Genomic DNA, 24,148 nt, shown 5'->3' with positions numbered 1-24,148 from the left:
TAGGCTGTGTAGCCTGCCAGGTTCTTCTGTCCATGGAATTCTCTAGGCAAGAAAACTGGAGTAGGTGGCCATTCCCTTTTCCAGGGGATCTTAACTCAGGACTTGGGGTTCTTCTTTACCATCTGAGCCAAAACACTGCTTTAATTTTCCAAGCTGGTTTAGGTTAATTATATTTGTAACTTTATAAAGAAACAGTACAAATTACTGTACAAATGGTGAAAACCTCCCATGATTAGTGGTGTTAGCAGGCCCTGAAGTAAACTGTATACCAGATCTAGGAAAGAGCTCAGGGGGCTGTGGTTAAAAACAAATGATGGGATTAACTGGAAACCAACCAGAAGTAATTTACTGTTTCAATGTGATTCGGGAGATAATAACTGATAAGATAGCTACTTTTGTATCATCCAGAAACAGACAACTAAAACATTAATATATAACTTGGGGATTATAACATTGAGAAGAATGCTGACTGATAAATGCAGACACAATACCCCTGGTAGATTATTCCTGGAATCTAGAAAGAGAGCTAGAAGTTAAGAATCTATTAATAACGTTCAGCCAGCGCCACTTTTTTGAAGTAAAGAAATACTATGCTTGGTAGATATAATCACTGTATTTTGAAAACAAAGATACAAACTAGGAATCAAAGAAACAAATATTTACGAGTCCTCAAAGGCAGGGCTCAACTTAAATGAGTCTAGGAGAGCCGACCAGCTTTTCTACCAAGGAAGTGACTAAATGAGAAACTGCCCCAAATTACGGAGTCCTCACAGCTCTACTTCCACGTGTACTAAAATGAATTGCTATTTCTAATTTAGCTCACAGCTACATTACATCAGAAAGGGGTTGCTATTACTATTCCTGAGAGCTGAAATTACAAAATTATTTTTAAAAATGTAAATAGACATAGCTAGATATCTTGAGGTCTGATTCTGAGCATGTTCTGATGAGACAAATCTAGATTCCACATGAAATAGTGAAACCAGAGCTTCCAAACAAATGTGACAAGAAAGCATTAGAGGTATGATGAGCAACTGGCCCCTGAGCCTTTAGACATGGCTGGAGCTGCTTCAACCTACCAGCAAAGTTCATTTACCCTGGTGTGCCATAAAATATTTTGCTTATTCTGCACACAGTAGACATAATAACTCCCCATTCCCCCTGCTTTCTGGTAACCACCATTCTAATAATTCCTGCCTCTTTGAATCAGACTACTCTATGTATACCTTATTGATGTATATTTTTCTTTTGTCCTAAGAGAAAGCATTAAGTGGTGAAATGCCTAAAGCCTGGCATAAGAATGTAGTAGGAGAGGTATAAAGTCAAATTATTAAACATTCTCATTTTGGATAATGAAAAGGAGCAAATTAGAAAATGTTTTATGAATATTACACTCTCTGCTCTTAGAATTTCTTACTCATTAACCCTTGTTGTCCCTGTCAAATCCTAGACATTCTTCAAGATCAACCTCAGTGCTTTCTTTCCTGGTGCCCATCAACATCATATTATCTCTCTCTCTCTCTCTTTTTAATTTTCATAATAAATTTGTATTTCCTTTAAAAGAGTCCACCCAATTTCACCTTTTACTATTTTCATTTGTTCTCTTATCCTTGATCTTGGAGGACAAGCATCTTTAAAGCTGACTTTTTTTTTTAGTACTTACTTCAAACTTTCTAATGTATTTATTTTCATTTTATCTTTAAAATTATTCTTATTTTTTAGCTACACAAGAAGCATGTGGGATCTTAGTTCCCCAACCAGGGATCGAACCTGCACCCCCTGCGCTGGACCGAGAAGTCCAAAGTTGACTCTCTCTTCATGATCAGATGCTCTATAATGCTTAGGTCCTCTATAGAGTCAGCACACATTTGTTCAGCTTAACTTACTTGAACATGTTTGGCCTTCAGATGACTACACATAGCCTTCTAAACCACTTCTTGAGAATCAAGTGGTTTATATAATCATTTTTGTAAGAATTACATAAATGTAATTTACCCATTCAACATACACTAGCCAGTGAGGTAACCAGTATAAGCCAAGACCGGGACGCTATCATGAACTCCCTGTAATTCAGACCTTTCAATTACGTACTTGTGCTGCGTATTCTTACTATGTTCCCTATTCTATTTGGAGATTCAGGCTCTTTCTTTGTTTAATGCCTACAATCCCTGGTGGCTCAGTGGTAAAAGAATCCGCCTGCAATGCAGGAGACATGGGTTCCATCCTTCAGTCTGGAAGATTCCCCTGGAGAAGGAAATGGCTACCACTTCAGTATTCTTGCCTGGAGAATTCCATGGATAGAGGAGCCTGGTGGGCTACAGTCCCTGGGGTTGCAAAGAGTTGGACATGACTTAGCAACCAAACCACCACAATCTACCTGGAGACAAGACTAACAGTGGGGTTGCTAATATGTATTTAAAGAAAGTATTGACAAAATAATGACAATGATATGAATCCTGAATATAAAGGTATTTTGGGAAAGGAACAGACAACTAGCAAAAGACAGTTCCATGCTGCTCTGAAAGGAGAGGAGAGTTACTACAAAGAGGATTCAAATAGCTCTTGTTGTCTTCTAGGAAGGTGATAGGTAAAAATGGCTAGGACAGCTAAAAACCAAAGAGAAAGCAGATTATCGGTGGGAACAAACTGTGAGTTTCGGATGAAAGAGACTGAGTGGTGTTGCCTGACACAGAAGCAGCACGTGGTCTTAGAAGCTGCTGCTTTCACTTTCCTTGTAGTTTATTTGTTGTCCAGTTGCTCAGTCGTGTCCGACTCTTTGTGACCCCATGTAGTTTATTTAGTTCAACGCTAAAATTCCCCACAGAGTTTTAACAGCTAAGATGATAACTAAATTGGGGAGGCAAATAACTTTCTTTTTTTTAAGTCCTATGTTACCAAATATTTATTATCTGCTTTGATCATGTGCTATGTAAGGCAATGGGAACACAGCTTCCATCCTCAAAGCACTTACATTCTATGGTTCAGTTTAGTCTTTGTTGGTTCATCAAAAATGCCTGAATAATAACCCTGCCAACATGTGTGATTTCAACAGCCAAGAGTTTTCCTACAGAATACAACTTGTGGGAGACACTTCCCTGGTGGTCTAGAGGTTGAGAACTTCCTTCCAATGCAGGGGATGTGGGTTCCATCCCTGGTCAGAGAAACAGAGATCCCATGTATAGCAGAGCAACTAAGCCTATGTCCTCCAACTGAGCCCGGGTGCCTCACGGAGGCCCTGAGAGCTGCAAACTACAGAGCCCACCTGCTCTGCAGCCTACGAGCACAACTAGAGAGAAGCCTATTGCTGCCAGGAAAGATCCTGAGTGCTGATACTACGACCTGACACAGCCAGCCAAAAAAAGGAAACAAACAAACAAAATACACCTTGTGGGGTTGCCTTCGTATGTAAATATCACATGAACACTGCAGGACATTTTTATGATTATAAACTTATGTGAAGAAAAATGTCTTAAGTTCTTATTCCTCCCTTCTCTCTTCTCTAACTCAGCTCTACGTTCACCCAGCAAGTGCAAGTGATAGTTGCTCCGTCATGTTTGACCATGTGACCCCATAGCCTGCAGCCCACCAGGCTCCTCTGTTCATGGGATTTCCCAGGCAAGAATACTGGAGTGGGTTGCCCTTTCCTCCTCCAGGGGATCTTCCCAACCTAGGGATCAAACCTGGGTCTCCTGCATTGCAGGTGATTCTTTACCATTTGAACCACCAGGGAATCCACCTTTACCCTACTGCCCATTTAACAGGGGCTTTCTGTATATTTTCATATTTTCAGTGTATATATAAACACGCACCTATCCATCCCTCCATTACTGAATTTAATATTAGGGGAAAATACCAACAGCAAATAATTTCAGCCAAAGGATCTGGAAGTAAATTAGAAATGTTCCATTTTAGCTATAGAACCATAAAATTATGTAATGGTTAGATCTTACTTTCAAATATTAGCACCATAAATTCCTATTAACAAGATCAGAGAAAACAAGAAAAGCATTGCTATGGAAAATTGAAAATACTCAGTAACTGTAGAAATTATGATGCTTTAAGATAATCATGGATGCTACTATAAAAGAAGTCCAGGCCTTATATCATGCAATCTCACTCCTAATTTTATAGATAAGAACCAGTTCAGGGCATTTTAGTGACTCACCCCAGGTGACCTGGTCAGTTCCCATTCCAAATTCTACATTATTAGCAATACAGTCTTGATTTGACTGGTTTATGGCATGAGCTCTCAGTTTTCATTAGGATGTAGCTGAGATTACACCTCTTTTGAAACATTTTCTCTAGTATATAAGAAAAAGATTATTGTAGAAAAAAAGAAAATACAGATAAGCATAAAGGAGGAAATAAAAGCTACTCAATTAAGACTTTACATTTATAATCTTAACTGTTTTCTCTGCAAAACCTTATGCTGACATCCTGGAGAAATCTGTTACTTCTGTACTGGTGACAGTCAGGATTTCAGGATATCAGAATCAGGTTACTTACCCAGCTAAAGTCAGACATGTAGGAGGTCAGGGTCAGAAAGAGTAGTTCGTTGCTTGAAACAGAGAAGGGTCAGAAAAGCAGACCAGAGCATGTGATAGGCTTAAGGTATTTGGCTGTACCATGGGGTTTTCATCTGACGCTACATTTCCCATTAGCATCTATATATTCAGTCTGCTCTCTTCTTGTAGACTATAATAACAGACACATCATAGTGTCTGCCATAATCTTAGCTGACTTTCTGAGGAGAACCTGCCTAGCCGTAGCCCTTCTGAATGAACAGCCCTAGGCAGCTTTCTTTGGTACCAGATGATCCCTGGTCATTAGTAAGGGCAGCCATTCAGTAGCTGGCTAATAACCTTAACACGTCTTGCCACAAGAGGTATCCATCCCCCAATAAGGAGGAACTGTGCCGATTCAATTCTTGCTTTTGGAAAATACAGAGAGAACTAGTTAGAAGAGAGCAGATTAGGCAAAGGATGCAGAGAAACACGTCTCAAGACAAGGAACTGTGAGCAAGTGGATAAGGAGGTGGAAACCGTGAGCGAGCAGACACTAAGAGAGAAACAGCGAGAAACCAAGGTACCACTAGAGGAGAAGATCCATGGACTCAGCCCTGGAAATCCACAGGGCTGCCTTGTTCCCAGGCTGGTCAATCTAGATTTCCTGTTTTCTCCATTCTGTTAGCTCAGTCTACTGCCACATAGATCCTTATGATAATTATCCCTTATTTCATTTAGATTGTAACTCTGTCATTTTTTTGAAAAAGGAGGCTGAACTATGTAATCACCAAGCAATCTCTCACATCTCATTGATCTTGAGTAGCATGTTCTGAATGTATAATGAAACAGCTTAGATCAGAAGTTCCCATACTTGACCGATTATTATAATCATCTAGGGAGCTGAAAAAAGTTTAAGATTCTGAGGACTCACTGACTCAGAATATCATACAGAAAATCTTTCTGGCTTTGAGTCTCTATGCTCAGATGGTAAAAATCATGCCTTTTCTGAGAAATTAAGGCATGGAGGGGTAACCGTGTTGAAGTAAAGTGAACTATTTCATAAAGTTACTCCTAGTTTGATTCTGTTAAATTCTCATTATTATTAAAACATCATTTTCAATATTTCATAATTTATTTTCTCTACTTTTAATCCAAATATTTCTAATTTCTTTTTTTTTTTTAACTACTTTCTGTGCACATACATTTTTACCTAATAATGCATTTCAGATTTTTGGTTTATGTTAATATGATTGGTTTTATACTTCATAAGAAACTCCTTACAGCAAAATATATTATTTTACAAATAAGAGGGGACAGGTGATATTTTACATCCCTTTTATTCTTATGTAAATTTATAAATGATGCAAACAGGGAATTCCCTGGCTGTCCAGTGGTTAGGACTCAGCGCTTTCACTCTTGAGGGCTGGAATTCAATCCCTGGTCAGGGAACTAAGATCCTTTAAGCCGAGAGGCATGGTCAAAACAACAAACAAACAAACAACCCCCCCCCCCTCAACAAACTTCTTTTTGCTTATCTGCATTTTCTCTTTTATCTATAATAAACTTTCTTTGATATACAAGAGAAAATCTTTCAAAAGAGGTATGATCTCAGCTACATCCTAATGAGAACTGAGAGATCATGCTGTAAACCAGTCAAATCAAGAGTTTCTGATTCGTTTAAAATTTGTCCCTGGAGAATGGAAGGTGCTATATTAATGCTAATTACTGGGCAAGTTCTTTTTTTTTTCCTAAAGAAAGTATTTTATTGTGTTTAAAATTGATGGGAAAGTTATTTACAAAAGTATAAAACGTGGTAACCGAAACTTCTGAGTTGAAGTTTTGAGAAGTAGCACCTCATCTGGTCCTTCTATCACTCACCAGAGAGATCAAGCATATCTCTTTCACATTCTAAGCCAACAAAACAAAGTTTCATCCTTTGTTGTTTCAAACACATGGTTGCAGAAGGCATCATTTTTTAAAAATGCATTTGTTCATTTTTGTCTGCACGGTCTTTGTTGCTCCAAACGAGCTTTCTCTAGTTGTGGTGAGCAGGGGCTACTCTCTGGTTGCTGTAAGGGGACTTCTCATTGTGGTAGTGTCTCTTATTGCAGAGCATGGGCTCTAGGGCACATGGGCTTTAGTAGTTGCAGCTCATGGGCTTTAGAGTGTGGGCTCAGTAGTTGTGGCGCATGGGATTAGTTACCCCAAGGCATATGGGATCTTCCCTGACCAGGGGTTGAACCCATGTCCCCTGCATTGGCAGATGGATTCTTAACCACTGGACAAACTCAGAAGTCCAAGGCATCACGTTATGACTTCTATTTGTGTTTCCTGATAAATAAAATAGGAGGCTCTTTCATTACCCAAGAGTGGCAAGGTAGAATGGAGGATTGGAGGATATGAAAAAAATTTAGTAGTATGATAAAAAAAAAAGATGGGCTATGGAACTCAATTACCTGGATTTGAATCTTGGTTCTGATACTTTCCAGCTGTGTGGACTTGATCATATGATTTAGTCTTTCTATGTAAAGGGCCTAACACAGATCTTTCAAGGCCCTTTCGTAAAATGATTACAGTTAGTCTGAAACCAATATGAGTGAGAGGAAGGATATTGAAGTCAAATATATTTAGTGAAAACTAAAGACTAACATTCTAAATTAATTTTTGTTGTACTTACAAACAGTGTTGGTTTGGGTATAAATACATTGTCTTCAGGTTCTTTAGGCACATTCAAAGTCTTTGATTTCTGATTTTCTGTCACATTTTTGGATTCCATTTTAGTGAAAAGTAAGTTGTCCTCAGAACGCTTACTACGCATGTGAGTGATAATCTGTTTCATTGCTGCCAATTCCTGTTGATACATGAAAATAGAAGAGGAAGGCAAGTATGATTTTAGCAAGCAGAACTCATGATATTGATGTTAAAATATTTATTTTTATTCTTGAAGTAGAAAAAACACTGAAACAATACATTACACAAATGAGGAAAGTTGTGAAAATAACTACATATTAATGTTCAATAATGATGCACAAAATCTCATAACTGTTAATATTGTTAAAAGATAAATGTATCATTCCAAAGGGGAAAGAGGGGGAGGGAGAAATAGGGAGTATGGGGTTAAGAGACACAACAATAGTATTATCCTGTTATACATAAAGGAGATCAGTAACAAGGACTTACTGTATAGCACAGAGAACTATATTCAATATCTTATAATAACCTATGATGGAAAATACTCTGAAAAAATATACATGTATAACTGGATCACTCTGCTGTACAACTGGAACAAACACAGTATTATAAATCAACTGTACTTCAAAAAAAATATTTTCCATAGCCTGCTGCTGTGCTACGTCGCTTCAGTCGTGCCCGACTCTGTGCGACCTCAGAGACGGCAGCCCACCAGGCTCCCCTATCCCTGGGATTCTCCCCAAGAACACTGGAGTGGGTTGCCATTGCCTTCTCCAATGCATCAAAGTGAAAAGTGAAAATCAAGTCACTCAGTCGTGTCCAACTCCTAGCGACCCCATGGACTACAGCCTACCAGGCTCCTCCGTCCATGGGATTTGCCAGGCAAGAGTACTGGAGTGGGGTGCCATTGCCTTCTCCAATTCCATAGTCTAGTGTTTCCCAAATTTTTCAGCACATTGGAATCACCTGTTGAGCTTAAAAAAAAAGACCCTGATGCCTGTGTTTCACTCTCAGAGATTGAGAGATAATTGAACCGGGGTGTAGCCTTTTCTCTGAAATTTTTAAAGATCCCCAGGTGATTTTAACAGATTTGGGAGTCATGGGCATAGCTACGCCCCCCTGTAGCTTTTCTACACATACTTGATAAACAGATTATTCAGGCACTTAACTTTTTCTCTTCTACCTCTTAAACTATCCTACCAGCCTTTTTTGAAATCTTGCATGAAGATGCAAGGGAAAAAGTCTGAAAATTTTTTTCTTGTCTATTAATCAGCAGTTCAAACAATAAGTTTAATATAGCTTCAGGATTTCTTTAACTATGCTATTCCCGGACTAAAAGACAGAAAAGAAATTTATGGTTACCAAAAGGGAAAGTGGGGGGAGGGATAAATCAGGAATTTGGGATTAACAGATACAGACTGCTATATATAAAACAGATCAACATCAAGAACCAACTTGTATAGCACAGGGAATCAGAATCACTCTGCCCTACACCTGAAACATTGTAAACCGACTATACTTCAGTAAAGACACAACAAAACATAATACTCACTCTTCTACAAACAAAAACCTGAGTAGGTCTATCAGTCATTGTTTGAACTAAGGATTAGTTAAGCTGAACTTGAAAAACCCAGATCAAAAATTTTCCTCATTCTCTCTTCTACATCTGTTTTGTTGTTTCTTTTCCCCATAGTCAAACCTTTAGCACCGCACACTAACTAGTGGATATTTATGCTTCATTAATAAATTGATTTGATCAAACACAAGTATATGGAGAGAGGGCAGACTAAACTTTTCTTTACTTTATTCTCTGTAGAACAGTGGTAGGCTTTGTTGGAGGTAATTTTCTCCTATGATTTTATTTCATCTTCATGCCAAGACACAAAAGTTACAGCGATAGAAAATGTTCTGCTTCCTTCTCCTAATCTGTTTATAGACATCAGCTCTGTGTCAGAGCAAGTTCCTACAGGCCTTTTTTTTTTTTTTTTTTCTGGCTGTCATTAGTTCTATTTAGAACCATCTAGCTTGAGTGAGTATTTTAAAACAGAGCTGTTGAGTTTAAGCCACAAAGCCTTAATAACTCACAGGGCCAAGAGAGGAGCTAGAAGAAACGATGCCAGAATCCTCTCTTTTCTGCAGGAATGGGGCTGGCTTGGCCAATGCACATGAGGATGTGTCTACCTTCAGAAACTGCCAGTCTGATATACTATTTAAAAAATTATTTATTTGGCTGTGTCCTGTCTTAGTTGCTCTGCAGCATGTGAGATCTTAGTTCCCTGACCACGGATTGATCCTTTGTCCCCTGCATTGCAAGGTGGATTCTTAACCACTGAACCATCAGGGAAGTCCCTGATATTTGAGCCTTTTGAGGACTCATTGCTTTTGAGACTATGCTACTTCATTCATATGCTTCCCTATGGTGGTGTGTGTACCACTGATTTAATGTAAAACATGTCTGCTGTTACGGTAGATTTCAGCTCCTGTTCTAGTTACCACGCGGTAAATAGAAGTGAGAGGGGAGACAATGGTCTCTCAGCCTATCAAAGGAACATTTTTTATCTGAAAGAAACTTTTTACTAGTCACACCTTTTATACCTTGGCATGGAGATAAAATATTAAGAAAAAAATTTCCTCCAATACAACCTAACACTATTCTATAGATAAACAGGGTCCAGGGAATCATACCTTCTGAGGGGAGGGAAGGGGGAGACGGTGAGGATAAGGAGGGAGAAAACAAAGGGGATGAGGGGGTACCAGGCAGAGGGCTTTGGCTCCTGAGAGTCCAAGAGGAAGTCATGCTTTTGTTTCTCTTTGGCCTCACCTGCTGCTCATATAGGAACAGTTACAGGTAACAGATCACTTCTGATGCTGGTCAGGAGACAGAAGGGAAATTCACAGGTTTTTACTTTTAGACTAGGATGACCCCAATGGAGGGTGCTGTCACAGTACTACTGCTGTTCATCTGATAGTGCTAACATTAAATTAGCACAGCTTCTGAAATCTAAGTAAAGAACATTGAAAAAACAACAGAATTCTGCAAAATTCCTATTAGGATAATACACAGCTACAATGGACACCAAAATAAGATGCAGTTTTATTATGTTTTTATACAGATGATCTCTTTTATATCAATGGTAAATTTGAACAAAGAAAATTCCACTTAACGTCAAATAGTATTGACACCACCACTGGAGACTGAGCACACAGAAAGCCAGGCACAGGTAGTGGAAATATGTCAGTATTCGGTTAGAAGTCAAAGACTCCCCTACTCTGGACAGGATTATTAACTGTGTAAACTTAGGAAATCTACTCTGATTCAATAAGTTTCAGCTTCCAAACTGATCAAGTGTATGCTTGTCTCACCTTTTTGGATCTTTGCCAGTCTCATATGTGTTTGGGTATGTTTATTTTGCATTTCTTCTATTGTGAGGGTGGGCAGTTTTCCTGAGTCTAAGGGTATCACCAACTCAATGGATATGAGTTTGACCCAGCTCTGGGAGATGGTGAAGGACAGGGAAGCCTGGCAGGCTGCAGCCCATAGGGTCGCAAAGAGTACGACATGACTGAGGTGACTTAGCACACACACATAGGTAATTAACAAACAGTGTTGTAATAGTTTCAGGTGAAAGCGAAGGGACTCAGCCGCCATATATATACATGCATCCATCTCCCCCCAAACACCCCTCCCATCCAGGCTGCCACACAATACTGAGCAGAGTTCCATGTGCTATACACTAGGTCTTTGTTGGTTATCCATTTTAGATTAGCAACCTTGACTTTCTTACAGTGATCTCTCCCCTTCTTCTTAAAGAGTTTCTGCCTTTTTTCTCCTCATTGATGGAAATGCCTTTTTTTTTCCATATTACCTAAGATTATCTAGCTTCTTAATCATACTGTTTGCTGGAATCAATTTTGTACTGACTGATCTTAAGACTGATGCAAAGTTGTTACTCTGAAATTTCCTTTTATTGCACATCTTGGCATGTTCCATTATTTCTCGTCTCTCTCTCTGTCATTTGATGGCAAACAATCTAGTAATTTCATGAGGGGGTGCTCTGGTAAAGTACTTGTCCTCAGAACTCTGCTGGTATTACTTCTCTGTTTTCTAAAGTCAAATTTCTGGGAACTATGATGCCAAGCTAATGCTGATTTCTTTGTAAGTATTTTCTTTCTCTCAGAACTGTCAATATTGTTTACCTTTTCCTGGTAAATTTCTGTCTTTTTACCTTTTTCAAAGTTTTAGGAGAGTTTGTTCACTTTTCCTGACATCCTTCTACTGGCATTTTAACTTACTTACAGTAACTTCATGATTTTGATTTCAGCAATTTTTGAAAACACCAGAAACTTTTTCTATACACTGCTTATTTTCTATAAATACTAATTTCTCAAATCTTTCTGAAGAAACTAATTACAAAACCTTGCAAGTTCTTTTCTGTCATAGAATTTTTTTGTTTTCTCTGGAGAAGTGTCAGTCCCTCTGTTTGTTGTGCCTTTTTTTTTTCTCTCTTGTGCTATTAATTTTCTTCCAGTTTCTGACAGTCTTTGGTTGTGTGTCCCAATTTATGAATGAAGAAACAGACAAAATGTTTTCTTTTTGCTGCTATGGGCCATTCGTCTGAATGAGATAGCTGGATATGTGGACAAGAAAATCTGTCAAGCAGGTTTCACTCTAGGGTCCTCAGATGGAAAGCAGGCTCTCTTATCCAAAATTACAAAATGTAGAATATCTTATTCAGGGACCCTTCTTTTTGGCAGTCCTAGTCAATTCCTGGCAAATGCTCCATTAATTTAGAAAGTCATTTGTCAAAATATTTCTTTTAATTTCTGCTTTTTAAAAATCATAGATTCATTACTCATTCATTTTAAAATTCAAGTACAACAAAAGTACCATGCCTCAATTCTCTTTTCCTTATACCACTTGTTTGAGACCTTTAAACGTTCTTCTATAACAGTCTGACTGATAATAATATTGATTAGTTCTGATACGTTTTCTAGTGATCTACAAAAACCTAATAGGATATATCTTATAATTCTAGTATATCAAATACATAAGAAAATTACCGTAACTTCAGGAATGAAGGAACCATTCATTAAAATGAACAAATGTAGAACTGCATCCAATTATATGATTGTAACTTAAGATAAAAATAAAACAAAACAATAAAAACCACACTGCAGTACTCTACTCCTCAAAGTGGAAGAGTTAAGGACATTCTTATGAAGCTTCCAGATAATGATGATGTTGAAGATGATGACTGTACAAACACTCTATAAAAGAGATAAACTACTCTCTTGAATGTGAATGCACATATCCTGGTCATTTAGTATAAACTATTTGCATAGTGGGTGGCATATTAAAAGAGCTCCACTGCAGAGCAGCTGCTTAAGAGTATTGCACGGTTGATGCCAATAAATGGCTGAAAGTTGTAAACTCTGCAAAGATGTTGGCAAGGGGACACATAGATGGCATTTCTTGATGAAAATAGCTCTAAGAAGTATAATGCAAACATGTGCTCCACTGGAGGTTACACTGAAGTGCTCCTCAGAGGAATAACAATGTATCTGGCAGTCAAGTCAGCATTCTGTGCATCCTTCTTACCTGAGCTAACCCAAAGTAAAAACCAACCTGGTTTTAAACCAAAACAAAACAGTCTGAAATGCAGTACATGGATGCAAACTCAAAAATGACAGAATGATCTCTGATCGTTTCCAAGGCAAACAATTCAATATCATGGTAATCCAAGTCTATGCCCCGACCAGTAATGCTGAAGAAGCTGAAGTTGAACGGTTCTGTGAAGACCTACAAGACCTTTTAGAACTAATACCCAAAAAAGATGTCTTTTCGTTATAGGGGACTGACATGCAAAAAGTAGGAAGTCAAGAAACACCTGGAGTAACAGGCAAATTTGGCCTTGGAGTACAGAATGAAGCAGGGCAAAGGCTAATAGAATTTCGCCAAGAGAGCACACTGGTCATAGCAAACACCTTCTTCCAACAACACAAGAGAAGACTCTACACGTGGATATCACCAGATGGTCAATACCGAAATCAGATTGATTATATTCTTTGCAGCCAAAGATGGAAAAGCTCTATACAGTCAGCAAAAATAAGACCGGGAGCTGACTGTGGCTCAGATCATGAACTCCTCATTGCCAAATTCAGACTGAAATTGAAGAAAGTAGGTAAAACCACTAGACCATTCAGGTATGACCTAAATCAAATCCCTTCTGATTATACAGTGGAAGTGAGAAAAAGATTTAAGGGACTAGATCTGATGGACAAAGTGCCTGATGAACTGTGGACGGAGTCTCATGACACTGTACAGGAGACAGGGATCAAGACCATCCCCATGGAGAAGAAATGCAAAAAAACGAAATGGCTGTCTGAGGAGGTCTGACAAATAGCTGTGAAAAGAAGTGAAAAGCAAAGGAGAAAAGGAAAGATATATCCATTTGAATGCAGAGTTCCAAAGAACAGCAAAGAGAGATAAGAAAGCCTTCCTCAGTGATCATTGCAAATAAATAGAGGAAAACAATAGAATGGGAAAGACTAGAGAGCTCTTCAAGAAAATTAGAGATACCAAAGGAATATTTCATGCAAAGATGGGCACAAAAAAGGACAGAAATGGTATGGACCTAAAAGAAGCAGACGATATTAAGAAGAGGTGGCAAGAATACACAGAAGAACTATACAAAAAAGATCTTCATGACCCAGATAATCACGATGGTGTGATCACTCACCTAGAGCCAGAAAACCTCGGCCTTAGGAAGCATCACTATGAACAAAGCTAGTGGAGGTGATGGAATTCCACTTGAGCTATTTCAAATCCTAAAAGTTGATGCTGTGAAAGTGCTGCACTCAATATGCCAGCAAATTTGGAAAACTCAGCAGTGGCCACAGGATTGGTCAGTTTTAATTCCATCCCAAAGAAAGGGAATACCAAAGAATGCTCAAACTACTGCACAACTGCACTCATCTCACATGCTAGTAAAGTAATGCTCAAAGTTCTCCAAGCCAGGCTTCAGCAATACGTGAACTGTGAACTTCCTGATATTCAAGCTGGATTTAGAAAAGGCAGAGGAATCAGAGATCAAATTGCCAACATCCACTGGATCATCGAAAAAGCAAGAGAATTCCAGAAAAATATTTATTTCTGTTTTATTGACTATGCCAAAGCTTTGACTGTGTGGATCACAATAAACTGTGGAAAATTCTGAAAGAGATGGGAATACCAGATCACCAGACCTGCCTCTTAAGAAACCTGTATGAAGGTCAGGAGGCAAGTTAGAACTGGACATGGAACAACAGACTGGTTCCAAATCGGGAAAGGAATATGTCAAGGCTGTATATTATCACTCTGCTTATTTAACTTATATGCATAACACATTATGACAAACACTGGTTGGAGGAAGCACAAGCTGAAATCAAGATTGCTGGGAGAAATATCAATAACCTTAGATATGCAGATGATACCACCCTTATGGCAGAAAGTGAAGAACTAAAGAGCCTCTTTGGGGAGGGAGGTGGGAGGGGGGTTCATGTTTGGGAACACATGTAAGATTAAAGATTTTAAAATTAAAAAACTAAAAAACTAAAAAAAATAAATAAATAAAGAGCCTCTTGATGAAAGTGAAAGAGGACAGTGAAAAAGTTGGCTTAAAACTCAATATTCAGAAGACTAAGATTATGGCATCTGGTCCCATCACTTCATGGCAAATAGATGGGGAAACAGTGGAAACAGTGTCAGTCTTTATTTTTTGGGCTCCAAAATCACTGCAGATGGTGACTGCAGCCATGAAATTAAAAGACACTTGCTCCTTGGAAGAAAAGTTATGACCAACCCTGACAGCATATTGAAAAGCAGAGACATTACTTTGCCAACAAAGTCTGTCTAGTCAAGGCTATGGTTTTTCCAGTAGTCATGGATGTGAGAGCTGGACTATAAAGAAAGCTGAGCACTGAAGAACTGATGATTTTGAACTGTGGTGTTGGAGAAGAGTCTTGAGTCCCTTGGACTGCAAGGAGATCCAACCAGTCCATCTTAAAGGAAATCAGTCCTGAATATTCATTGGAAGGACTGATGTTGAAGATGAAACTCCAACACTTTGGCCACTGATACAAAGAACTGACTCAGCTGAAAAGATTCTGATGCTGGGAAAGATTGAGGGCAGGAGTGAAGGGGAGGACAGAAGATGAGATGGTTGGATGGCATCACTGACTCAATAGACATGAGTTTGAGTAAACTCTGGGAGTTGATAATGGATAGGGTAGCCTGGCATGCTGCAGTCCATTGGGTGGCAAAGAGTCGGACATGACTGAGCGACTAAACTGAACTGAACTGAACTGTTCTAAACCAAGTACATACCTATATTGGAGGTTTAAACTACATCTGAAAGAGCATTTAAACATCTTATTTTGGAAACTTTTAGTCCCCATTTTCTACTGCTCAGCTTTAACCATTATCAACATTTTGGCAATAAATAGTTTTTTCTTAAAAACAGCTTTATTGAGATATAATTCACTTGCCAATAATAGTCATCCATTTAAAGTATAAAATGAAAACAAATTTTTTTTCATCACCTCAGAAGGAAACCTGAGTCCTTTAGGAATCACTCCACTATCTCACCCTGCCCTCAATTTACCAGCCACAAGCAACCACTAATTGACTTTCTACTTCGGTGGATTTCTTTGTTCAAGGCATTTCAAATGAATGGAACATGTGTATCCATTGTGACCAGCTTCTTTCACTTAGCATGGTGTTTTCAAGGTGCATGATGTTATATATCTACTAGTAATTCATTTATTTTTATGACTGAGTAATATTTCATTGTACAGCTATCCCACATTTTGTTTAATCCATTCATCAACTGGTGGACATTTGGGTTGTTTACACATTTTGGTTGCTGTGAATAATGCTGTTATCATCTAACATTCATGTATAAGTTTCTGTGTAGACATGTTTTCATTTCTCGAGTAAAAAACCAGTTGTGGAATTGCTGGGCCATATGGTAACTCCATGTTTAATCACCTGAGGAACTGCCATAATGTTCTGTCAACATTGTTTTTATCTACTTCCTTTCCAGTTATTTTGAAATATCTGAAAGCAGATTTCAGACCTCAGATCATTTCACTTGTAAATATTTCAGTAGAGATTTTTATCAGATAAGGATTAAAAAAATATATCATTATCACATCTAACAAAATAGTTTAAAAGAAAATGCAAAATTGTTATAAAGTTATCTATTGATACTCTAAGTGTCCAAAGATAATTTAAAATCATTACCAAAGCAAATTTTTAGCACATCTCAATGTATGATTTAAAAAGTTTATTATTATTGGAGTATAATTGTTTTACAATGTTGTGTTAGCTTCTGCTGTATAATGTGAATCAGTGTGTATGTAAGTATGCATATATATCCCCTCCCTCTTGAGCCTCCCTCCCACCCTGCCCCCCATCCCACTCCTCTAAGTCTTCATAGAACACGGAGCTGAGCTCCTTCTGTTACATAGCAGCTTCCCACAATCTATCCATTTTACACATGGTACTGTATATATGTCAATGCTACTCTCTCAATTCACTCAATATATAATTTTTTAAGAAGGTAAAGTATACCTTGAATGCTAATACCGCTACACTCTAAAGAATAGACAAAACAGATTTTTGTCTGGCAAATTAATATTCATGTAGTATTTACTACGTTCCAGGCTTTGCACTATGTATTTTATACAAAAATCTAATATTCAGGATTTCCCTGGTAGTCAGTGGGTAAGACTCTATGTTCCCAATTGAGGGGGCCTGGGTTTGATCCCTGGTCAGGGAACTAGATCTTGCATGTTGCAACTAAAGCTCACTGCTGCCAGTAAAGATCCTGCATACCAAACAAAGATCAAAGAACCCATGTGCTGCAACTAAGACCCAGCACACACCCAATAAATAGAAAAAAAAAAATTTAATCCTCTGTTAAATACCAAGAGGTAGATATTACTGCAATTTTCAAGACAAACTGAGGTTTAGAAGATTTTAAGAAATACAGCCAAAGTCATTAGCTATTAAGAAATGAAATCAGGATTCAAATGAATTCAAAGCAATTCAAATTAGAATTCAAATGAATTCATTATTTACACAATAATGCAGATGCTCTCTATCAAGGCCTCTGACAGTCACAATTTCAGGTTTGGAAGGGACCTTCAAGTTATTTAACCTCTATACAAAACAAAACAAAGCAACAATAGCAACCACACAAAGCAAACCAAACATGTCTCCATATAATGTCTACCCTTAGGTTTTAATTCCAGCCTTTGGAGAGATGTATCACAAGTCTATTTCTGCCTCTTTCACATGCCTACTTCGAATTTCTTGTATCTCTCTAAATCTTTTCTACCCTGTTGTTGTTCAGTTGCTCAGTAGTGACCGACTTTTTGTGGTCCCATGGACTGCAGCATGCCAGGCTTCCCTGTCCTTCACTATCTCCTGGAGTTTGCTCAAACTCATATCCATTGAGTCAATGATGCCCATCCAACCATCTGTCCATCTGCCCATCTGTCATCCCCTTCTCCTGCCCTCAAACTTTCCCAGCATCAGGGTCTTTTCCCATAAGGTGGCTCTTCACATCAGGTGGCCAAAGTATTGGAGCTTCAGTTTTCTTCTCTAAACACCCCCAAATCCATTAATCTCTCTTGGCTGAATGGAATTCTTTTATCATCTTGATTCTTTTCCTCTGATTACCTCCTGGTAAGTATTCAAAGTTTTAAGTCTACAACAGAATGAAGTTCTGGCCAGAACAGAGAAGAATAAGGCTTATCTACTCCTTATTCTAATGCATTTCAGATGATAAATATTTTTGGAGTCATACTCTTATCTAACATGGAAAGCTTAGTGAGAGCTCAAGGATTTAGTAAATGAGACACAACTGTGCTGTCATAGCCTAGGGGACATAACTAATCACTAACAACATTCTTTCCTGAACTTGGATATAATCTTAAGGTCATCCTCAACAGTGAGGCAGGTAGAAGAAGCTAGCATTATTACACACTGAAGTAGGCTACTGCTACTGATGACTGAAAACAGAAGTGTGGGAACCTCAATTCTGTTCTGATTGGTTTGTGCAGATCCCTTCATTGATCTGATTACCAAATTTCACCTTGGACTTTTAACGGCCTTGCCTCTGGTATACATGTCATCTTGTACCTGGCTTTTCCTTCTGTACCAGTATTCATCTAGCTGTTGTCTTTCTGGCTTTTATTATTTCAGTATAATCTGGTAGGTTTTGATGTAAATTCTTGTTGATTTCCATCATTAATTTCAGACTCCAGGCTCTTTGAGACTCTTCGGTGTTTGGAGTGTGACTCACTCCAGTGCCCGAACTTCTCCATGTTACATTCCCAGTCTTCCTTCAGTGTCAGCGACTTGATACGGGATATAGATGTCCTAAGTTTAAATTAAAATACTGCCAAAGAAGACCATAATCGTCTCATTTCACTGTTAATATTCTCTCCTGGCCAACACATATTTCCAGAGACTTATTTTAATAGCTTTGCAGTTTGTTTTGTGCGTGTCCTTATACCCAAGAATTGTTTAGTTTGTTATAAACAGCTGCTAGCCTAAGAGTCATAAAAACACAGGGTTAGAAATGATAGCAAGAGGTCATTCACTTGTTCCTTACTGATAAAAAAGGTCAGAGAAGTGTACTTACTATTTAAAAGGAAACATACCAAACTTCTAAAATGTAGTGGGAAAAATACACATTTCATTCTTTAAAAACAAAACAAAACAAAACAAACCTAAAATGAGAAAATGAAAGGTCTATGTGATACATAATAGATGTGAAAGTATGATGCAAAAACTGTTAAAAGGGCATATGTACACAAATAAGGTATTTCTATGATGAGATAGAATGTTTCACCCAAGGCAGAATTTTACCTGCAGGACACAACAGGGGTATTTGTATTTTTAAACCTGATGATGAAAAGATTAAAAAAGAAGCCAAGGTACTTAAGAAAATCAAAATAATCTGACCTAGTTCTGTTAAGTTTAGTGCAAGTCCACATAAACATGGACGTCTACAGAGTATAACCTTAAACAAAAACTGTGTGTCTTTAGGCAATTCAAAATTGAGGAGAGGAAACATTCAGTTGCTGCTTCTGTCAAGTGGGTATAAGGCCGTCACAGGGCTCTTTAGATATTTTAGTTATAACATAATTGGGCTGAAAACAATTAAAATATTTTGGTAGGAAGAAGTTATATTATTACACTTTTACATAGTAGGTTTAGTTTAGTCATACTTCAAGTCTATTTAAATCCAACACTTGCAATGAGTATTTTTGCAATATTTTACTCTCTGTATTTCCTCAGACTTAAATTCACATACCCTTGTGTGGAAAAAATAAGCATTCTCAAATTTTATAGGGAAAATATGACTTATACTATATATGTTTTAGCTTTCCACTACAATAATTACCTTTAAAACACTCTTTTACATCTAGGAAATCAAAAACAAATTTGAACTTGAAGAGCACACTACGATGAGAAGTGTATCAATCTGAGAAATAATTACATCTTCATTTAAAGAAAAATTAACTTACCCACACAGTATTTTTTTTAAGTCATGATGACTGTTCTGACTGTAAAATTTAACTACATAGGTGTCTAAGAAAAACATGTAAAAAGGTATTCTTAAGGAAATTTCAAAATAGTTAAGTATGAACCAAAAAGAATGACACACATATAGAAATATGTAATTTGTTTGAGCCCTTTATGAAGTGGATTGCCTCAGGGGCACTTGTGATGCCGAAACGTCCCTGAAACTTTCCGAGAAATCACAAAGAACATAGGAGTTAGTCCTGGAACATAAACATACCATAAAAGAATGATAATTATACCGTGACTTCATTTTGCAGAAACCTGGCTAACTGCAGGGTTTTTTTTTTTTTTTTTTTTTTTTAAGTGACACACATCACAGTAAGAGGCAAGTTATCTGGAACCGTGGGAGTTAGGCCAACATTCAGGCAAGTGTGAGGCCTTGCACATTCTAGGCACTTACTAAGAAGTGGTTGGTTAAGTTCTGGTTAAATACTAACTGAAATGCTTGTGGACCCTGAGAGAGATTATTGACAGAAGCACTGGGTGAAAGGGTAGAAGAAGCTTGTTTTATTTTTTTAAATTTTATTTATTTTTGGCTGTGCTTGGTCTTCATTGGTGCTGGTGGGCTTTCTCTAGTTGTGGCTCACGGGGGCTCCTCTCTAGTGGTGGTAGACGGGCTTCTCATGTTGTGGAGCACAAGCTCTAGGGCATTTGGGCTCAGCAGTTGAGGCGCAAGGGCCCAGCTGCTCCACGGTACATGGAATCTTAACACACCACGCATCTTCGAACCCACATCCTCTGTCCTGACAGCCATATTCCTAACCACTGGCCCACCAGGGAAGTCTGAAGTTCAGGTTTTAGAAACAGATGTATTATATTCCACAAATATATATGTATGAGGGGGGAGCACGTGAATATATTAAAGGTTGGTTTCTAAAGCCCTCAATTTGACAGCTTCTAGTGAAATTATTCCTGGAGAAGGGAAAGGCTACCTACTCCAGTATTCTGGCCTGGAGAATTCCATGGACTATAGTCCATGGGGTTGCAAAGAGTTGGACATGACCGAGTGACTTTCACTCACACTCACTCAGTGAAATTATTATTGAAGACTGAAAAAGATTACAGTTTAACAAACATTTAATTGAATACTTGGACATGAGTGTGTGTACATTCAGTTGCGCAGTCATGCCTGACTCTTTGCGACCCCATGCACTACAGCCCACCAGGCTCCCCTGTCCATGGAATTCTCTAGGCAAGAATACTGGGATGGGTGGCCATTTCCTCCTCCAGGGGATCTTTTCCACCCAGGGACTGAACCCATATCTTCTGCACTGGCAGGAAGATTCTTTACCACTGAGCCACTGAATCTGGGAAGCCCAACTGAATACTTACTATGTGCTAAATACTGTGCTAAGGGCTAATACACAAAGAAAAACTAGGTGCTTCATCGGCAAGACACATGTGTAATTATGATATATGCTGCTGCTAAGTTGCTTCAGTCGTGTCCGACTCTGTGCGACCCCATAGACGGCAGCCCACCAGGCTCCCCTGTCCCTGGGATTCTCCAGGCAAGAATACTGGAGTGGGTTGCCATTTCCTTCTCCAATGCATGAAAGTGAAAAGTGAAAGTGAAGTCGCTCAGTCGTGTCCGACTCTTAGCAACCCCATGGACTGCAGCCCACCAGGCTCCTCCATCCATGGGATTTTCCAGGTAAGAGTACTGGGGTGGGGTGCCATTGCCTTCTCCGATGATATATAGTGGTAGGAATATTAATACAAATATTTCTAGAGTTGTGGGAAAGAGATTTTAAAAAACAAGGTTTTCTTTACTGAGTTATGAAGGGCTTCAAAGAATAGATAACATCTGAATTGATTCTTGAAAAGGAAGGAAAAGAGGGAAAGGACCTACATTTACTGAGTTACTGTTATGTGTCAGAAAAGCACTACATTGTTTAATTCTCATACAATTCTGAGTTTAGAGGGGTTAAATTATTGTCTTAAGAATCCACAGTTACTAAGTAGCAGAGCTATCTTGTCTGTTTGATTGCTATATTTTTCCACAGTATTTCAAAATATGTGACATAAAGAATATAAAGGTAATTCCAGCCTTACAAGTTAACGAGAGCTGAACATATACATTTGTAATTCTGGATCAGACCAACTGCTTACCTTCTCCATGCTTGCACCTAGCATGCTGAGTGTAAGCTGCTAGAGAAAAATTACACAGAATGGTACTACAATGAACATATGACATCTCACCTTGGCAATTATTTGTTATGTCTGTAATACACATCACTCATTTATTATACAGCTATTTAAAATCTGTATTTTTCTCAAAATTCTGATCCTAGGACTTCCATGGTGGTCTGGTGATTAAGACTCCGTGCTTGTACTACAGGGGGAAAGGGTTTGATCCCTATTTGGGGAACTAAGATCCCACACACCGCTGCTCGGTATGGCTAAAAAAAGAATCAACAGGGACTTCCCTGGTGGTACAGTGGATAGGAATCTGCCTGATAATGCAGGGGACACAGGTCTGACCCCTGGCCTGGGAAGATTCCACATGTTGTGGAACAACTAAAGCGCATGTGCCACAACTAGCGAGCCTCCAAGCTGCAGCTACTGAAGCCCGTTTACCCAGAGCCTGTACTCTGCAACAAGAGAAGCCACCACAATGAGAAGACTGCATACCACAATGAAGAAAAGCCCCTGCTCATTGCAACTAGAGAAAGTCTGCATGCAGGCAAGAAGACCCCGCACCGTCAAAAATAAATAAAATAAAAAACCAAATTCTGATCCTATCACCTGTCTTGCCATTAGAAAACCACCATTAAATGGGAACTTCCTAATTTCTTGCCACTAAACCTACTAAGTTACTTTTAACATAATTTTTATTTCTCCTTTTCAAAATGGAAAAGGTGCCCGCTCCTATCTAAAGTTAAATCCCATCATTTCATCCTGGATCTCTTCCTTTCCCAGCACTTTTGCTCAATTGATCATCCTCTTTTGAACTTTCAGTGTCTCCCTCTGTTTGGCTCCTTCCTATCACCAGTTAGGCTGGATACTCTCCAACTCAGGAAGGTAAAAGCCCTTGATCTCATGCTCCCTCCCTGACCACCTTATATTCTCTTAAACAGTTGTTGTTCAGTCATTAAATCATGTCCAACTCTTTGCAAATCCATAGACTGCAGCATGCCAGGCTCCTTGAGTTTGCTCTATCTCCTGGAATTTGCTCAAATTCATGTCCATTGAGTTGGTGATGCTACCTAACCATCTCATCTTTTGCCACCCCCTTGTCCTTTTGACTTCAATCTTTCCCAGTATTGGAGTCTTTTCCAATGAGCTGGCTCTCTGCATCATGTGGCCAAATTGCTCCAGTAGTTGAAGGGACTTAAAAGAGTCTTTTCCAGTAGCACAATTCGAAAACATCAATTCTTCGGCACTTGGCCTTCTTTATGGTCCAACTCTCATATCTGTACATGATTACTGGAACAATCCCAGCTTTGACTATAGAGACCTTTGTTAGCAAAATGATGTCTCTACTTTTGAACATGCTGTCTAGGTTTGTCATAGCTTTTCTTCCAAAGAGCAAGCATCTTTTAATTTTGTGGCCACAATCTTTATTCAGAGGGTTGTTTATTTTTTCTATTATTATTTTTCAACTTCTATGCATTTACCAGTTCACTGAAATCTGCCTTTTAGCACCACTGAAACTGCTTTTTGTTTTAGCATTTTTTTAAATCCAAATGATACTTTCTTTTTTATCTTTGTTTGACCTGGCCCTTTGGCAGCTGAAGCCACTGCTGCCAACCTACTCCCTACTGAATGGTTCTGGCTTTAGGGATCCACTCTTCCTGATGTGCCTGCCATTTCTCTGATCACTCCTCACTCTATTGTGAGCTTTTTTTGCTCTGCCTATTCTAAACTATTAGTACTCATCAGGACTCTGTCCTAGGCCCCTCTCTGTTCTCACTCTATACACCTTCACTAGTTCTTTCTATCTGCTTCTGTGTACATACCATGTTTATGCTTTGACTCTCAAATCTCTAGCTCTAGGTAAGTTCTCTTCCTTGGACTCCAGAACCTACATTTCAAACTCTCTACTGAATAGATCCACTTAGATATTTTCTTGAGTTCTTTCCCAAACTTATTCGTCCTATGGCCTTCGTAGCATCACCATAAACCCAGGACACAAGCCAAAACCCCAGGCATCAATTCTCATTCCTTCTCTCATCATTCCCTAAATCCAATCAATCACCGAGCCCCGAGATTCTGCATTCTAAATAGTTTTCAAATTGATTCATTTTTGTTGAACACCAATATCACCAGTTTAAGCTCATGATACCAACTATTGCTCAATAAAACACTGAAA

At 38.6% G+C, this 24,148-nt stretch overlaps 1 protein-coding gene across 4 annotated transcripts in view; it reads right to left on the bottom strand.

The window, feature by feature from the left end:
* PIBF1 (progesterone immunomodulatory binding factor 1) overlaps positions 1–24,148 on the bottom strand; it is a 230,826-nt gene that overhangs the window by 5,555 nt on the left and 201,123 nt on the right. For all 4 annotated transcript variants that reach the window (XR_011259599.1, XM_069602323.1, XM_069602324.1 and 1 more), the window contains one exon: positions 7,183–7,356. Coding sequence is in view for 3 of the 4 variants with exons in the window: in XM_069602323.1 (XP_069458424.1) it covers positions 7,183–7,356 (174 nt within the window). In the remaining variant the exon portion in view is untranslated. The remainder of the gene's footprint in view (positions 1–7,182; positions 7,357–24,148) is intronic.

Source organism: Ovis canadensis, chromosome 10, assembly GCF_042477335.2.
Source record: "Ovis canadensis isolate MfBH-ARS-UI-01 breed Bighorn chromosome 10, ARS-UI_OviCan_v2, whole genome shotgun sequence".
NCBI lineage: Eukaryota > Metazoa > Chordata > Mammalia > Artiodactyla > Bovidae > Ovis > Ovis canadensis.
Note: the sequence above shows the minus strand (reverse complement) of the source record. Positions and strands in the feature narration are given on the sequence as shown.